Source organism: Salvelinus sp. IW2-2015, linkage group LG8 (assembly GCF_002910315.2).
Source record: "Salvelinus sp. IW2-2015 linkage group LG8, ASM291031v2, whole genome shotgun sequence".
Lineage (NCBI taxonomy): Eukaryota > Metazoa > Chordata > Actinopteri > Salmoniformes > Salmonidae > Salvelinus > Salvelinus sp. IW2-2015.
Genome location: NC_036848.1, coordinates 13,520,543 through 13,525,054, shown reverse-complemented (window position 1 = coordinate 13,525,054; position 4,512 = coordinate 13,520,543). Strand labels below are relative to the sequence as shown.

The following is a 4,512-nucleotide window of genomic DNA, read 5'->3' as shown; positions in this document are numbered from 1 at the left end:
TTGCCACGACTTTGAAGTATGCTTGGGTCATTGTCCATTGGAAGACCCAATTTACGACCAGCTTTAACTTCCTGACTGATGTCTTGAGATGTTGCTTCAATATATCCACATAATTTCCTCCCTCATGATGCCATCTATTTTGTGAAGTGCCCCAGTCCCTCCTGCAGCAAAGCACCACCACAACATGATGCTGCCACCCCCCTGCTTCACGGTTGGGATGGTGTTCTTCTGCTTGCAAGCTTCCCCCTTTTTCCTCCAAACATAACGATGGTCATTATGGCCAAACAGTTCTATTTGTGTTTCATCAGACCAGAGACATTCTCCAAAGAGTACGATCTTTGTCCCCATGTGCAGTTGCAAACCGTAGTCTGGCCTTTTTATGGTGGTTTTGGAGCAGTGCTTCTTCCTTGCTGAGCGGCCTTCAGGTATGTCAACAAGGACACGTTTTACTGTGGATATCTCTAGGAGACAGAATGTGTCTCCTTCCTGAGCGTATGATGGCTGCGTGGTCCGATGGTGTTTATACTTGCGACTATTGTTTGTACAGATGAACGTGGTACCTTCAGGCGTTTGAATGCCCCAAGGATGAACCAGATTTGTGGAGGCTAAATCTTGGCTGATTTATTTGGATTTTCCCATAATGTCAAGCAAAGAGGCAGTGAGTTGGAAGTAGGCCTGAAATACATCCACAGGTACACTCCAATTGACTCAATATATGTCAATTTGCCTACACAGGAAAACAACCACCCACCAAAAACACAAAGAAAACAGGCTACCTAAATATGGCTCCCAATCAGAGACAACGACTGACACCTGCCTCTGATTGAGAACCATACTAGGCCAAACACATAGAAATAGAACAAAACATAGAAAAACAACATAGAATGCCCACCCCAACTCACGCTCTGACCAAACTAAAATAAAGACATAAAAAAGGAACTAAGGTCAGAACGTGACAGTAGTACCCCCCCCCCCCCCCCCCAAAGGTGCGGACTCCGGCCGCAAAATCTGAACCTATAGGGGAGGGTCTGGGTGGGCATTTACCGCGGTGGCGGCTCTGGAGCGGACGAGGACCCCACTCCACCATAGCTCGCCCACTTCTGTGACACCTTAGGAGCGGCGACCCTCGCCACCGACCCCGGATTGGAGACCCTAGTAGAGGGCGCCTCTGGACTGACGGGCGCCTCTGGACTGACGGCCCTGGCTGGACTCTGGAGACTGGAGGGAGACTCTGGGGATCCGGACTGGAGGGAGACTCTGCGGATCCCGGACTGGAGGGAGACTCTGACGAATCCGGACTGGAGGGAGACTCAGGCGGCTCAGGACAGACAGCGGCTCAGGACAGACGCGCGACTCCCGTGGCGACTCAGGACGAGACGGCGCTCAGGCAGCTCAGGACAGACGGCGGCTCAGGCGGCTCAGGACAGACGGGCGCTCAGCGGCTCAGGACAGACGGGCGCTCTGCGGCTCCAGACAGAACGAGGCGGCTCTGGCGCTCAGGACAGACGGGCGGCTGTCTAGGGACGAGGTTCCGGACTGGAGAGGCTCTGGAGCATCCGGACTGGAGGAGCACACAGGAGACTTGGTTCTTAGAACAGGCACAGTACTCACCAGGCTGGAGAGATCTACTGGAGGCCTGGTCCTTGAGGAGGCACAGGATAGACCGGTCCGTGGAGGCCCACTGGAGGTCTCGAACTAGGGCCTGAACAACCCGTCCTGGCTGGATGTTGATTTTTAGCCCGGCACTTGCGGGGCGCAGGCACAGGACGCACTGGGCTGTGCAGACCCACGGATACACAGTGCGTAGGGCTGGTGCCATATAACACGGACCGAGGAACGCACTGGAGACCAGATGCGCTGAACCGGCTTCATTACTCCCTGGCTCGATGCCCACTCTAGCCCGACCGATACAGGACTGCAATATAGCGCACCGGGCTACGTATGCACACTGGGGACACCGTGCGTTTCACCGCATAAACACGGTGCCTGCCCAGTCACTCTCTCTCCACGGTAAGCACAGGGAGTTGGCTCAGTCTCCTACCTGACTTAGCCACACCCCCCGTTTGCCCCCCCCAATACATTTTTGGGGCTGCCTCTCGTCCCAACCGCGCTGCCGTGCTGCCTCCTCATACCACCGCCGCTCAGCTTTCGCTGCCTCCAGCTCTGCCTTGGGACGCGATATTCCCCAGCCTGTGCCCAGGGTCCTTCTCCGTCCAGAATCTCTCCCATGTCCATGAGTCCAGAGATTTCTGCTGCTGCCCAATACCACGCTGCTTGGTCCTTTTTTGTGGGTGGTTCTTTAACAACTTTCCTCTTCTTCTGACGAGGAGTGAGAATATCGACCAATGTGCAGCGTGGTAAGTGTCCATTTTAATATAATAAAACTGAACACTACAAAATACAAAATAACAAAGTGAAATGAAACCAAACGAAAATCGAAACAGTCCCGTATGGTACAGACACAGGAAACAACCACCCACAAAACACAAAGGAAAACAGGCTACCTAAATATGGCTCCCAATCAGAGACAACGACTGACACCTGCCTCTGATTGAGAACCATACTAGGCCAAACACATAACAATAGAACAAAACATAGAAAAACAACATAGAATGCCCACCCCAACTCACTGACCAAACTAAAATAAAGKCATAAAAAAGGAACTAAGGTCAGAACGTGACAGTGACTATGGGAGAGTGAAGAAGATGGGGTTTGATGCGAGTCCCTCACCATTGTCCAGTCAGGCTGGTTCTTGTCCTGTAGGACGGAGCAGGCGTTGGTGGTCACAGAGCTGGCCCCCGAGCACCACATTAAAGAGAAGAGCCATGGTTCATTCACCACCCACAGGTTCACCGACACGTTCCTTTTCCGAAGCTCCCTGTCTCACACAAACACACACAAACACAAATTCAGTAGCGAATTAAAAGATTAGGTGAAAGAGCTGGCTCAGATTACCAACATATAATCAGTAGTAGGAGTTCAGCGTAGACAGAGTTACTTCAGCAAACATGACACCTGTTAAAGAAAACAGACAGGAGTGGTTAATCATACTGTAAGATGTCATACTATTAAAGGAAACATCATGCTTGTTCAGACAACACTTTCCCATTAATTTCACTAAATCAACAGAAACTATCGTCCTATGAGGAACTTTCACTACTGGGCTCTCAGCCATTAAAAATCCACCTGTGCGAAAACATGATTTGAATCTCATTCCCCCCCAAGGCATTGTGTGTGTCTCAGTCTAAGATAGTGCCATTTCCTTGTCTCAGCACGCCAACATAAACACTTGTAATTATGAAGCCAGTACACCTGCAGCTGTCAGCGCAGACAGGTAGAATGTGGTTTTGGAATGAAGGTTTATTTGGCCACAGCTCTGAGAAAAGCGTGGGCGCTTTGAGGTAGGCTACTCACCCGATCTCTGCGGCGCTCAACGCACTGTACTTGACATTTAGATGATCTGCTCCGTCAATGTTCATAGCAGACACATTGTCGTAAACCTGTTTGAACCCTGGTGCGACCTTCTTCACATCCTCCCTATCTGTGGGGGGAAGCCAGAGGATCTAAAGAGAGAAAACACACTGTCAAACAGCTGTAATAAGAGTAGAACTACACAGAACTGGTGAAGTAGTGACACTGATTCCCCTAACCTTGTCGTGGGGGATGCCAGAGTTGAGGATGGTTTTCACAATGTCATTAGTGTCATTGTTGTCGTCATTCTTCAAGTCAAAGATGACAGAGGTGTTATGAGTCTTGGCCAGGTCAAGCAGCTGCAGAAGGGAGGGAACACTCTGGTTCCTAGCTGTCCTCTTCTCCTGTTCTGAGAGCTGGGACACTGAACAGAATGGATCTGTCTGAAAGGGAGATATCCATAGTATTTTTGTCATTATGTCAATTCTTTTTTAATTTAACCTTTATTTAACTAGGCAAGTCAGTTAAGAACAAATTCTTATTTACAATGACAGCCTAGGAACAGTGGGTTAACTGCCTTGTTCAGGGGCAGAACAACAGATTTTTACCTTGTCAGCTCGGGGATTTGATCGAGCAACCTTTTGGTTACTGGCCCAACGCTCTAACCACTAGGCTACCTGACGCCCGTAGTCAATGAGTTGGTATAGTTCAACTAAACTGAAATGATTTCCAACTAATAATCATTTGGGGGGTGCTTATACTGTGTAATAGAAATGTGTTTCTTTAATATCCCAACTCCCCCCTGAGACATCTGCAGGGATTGGGGTCACAGCCAGGGTCACCATTGTACAGCACCCCTGGAGCAATTAGTGTAACTGCCTTGCTCAAGGGCACAGCGGCATATTTCTCATCCTGTAGGCTCCGGTATTCAAACCAGCGACCTCTCGGTTACTGGCCCAATGCTTTAACCTCGAGGCTACCTGCCACCCCACTACAACATACAAGGGAGGCTGGAGAAATTGGATATCACCCTTACATTCAGGAACCAATCACCAGCGTTTAATTCCTGTAGCTCCTCCCAGGTGAGGTTTGTGCTGTGGT

At 49.9% G+C, this 4,512-nt stretch overlaps 1 protein-coding gene across 3 annotated transcripts in view; it reads right to left on the bottom strand.

Annotated features, from left to right (window-relative positions):
* LOC111967449 (glycerophosphoinositol inositolphosphodiesterase GDPD2) overlaps positions 1–4,512 on the bottom strand; it is an 18,423-nt gene that overhangs the window by 5,805 nt on the left and 8,106 nt on the right. For 2 of the 3 annotated variants that reach the window (XM_070444747.1, XM_070444748.1), the window contains exons 10-13: positions 4,448–4,512; positions 3,651–3,854; positions 3,415–3,563; positions 2,377–2,878 (exon numbers count right to left, since the gene is read on the bottom strand). The exon at positions 4,448–4,512 is cut by the window's right edge and continues 95 nt beyond it. In XM_070444747.1, the coding sequence (XP_070300848.1) occupies positions 2,392–2,878; positions 3,415–3,563; positions 3,651–3,854; positions 4,448–4,512 (905 nt within the window). In that variant the 3' untranslated portion in view covers positions 2,377–2,391. Of the gene's footprint in view, positions 1–2,376; positions 2,879–3,414; positions 3,564–3,650; positions 3,855–4,447 lie in introns of those variants that run through there. The other variant, XM_023992485.3, reaches the window with a different exon arrangement.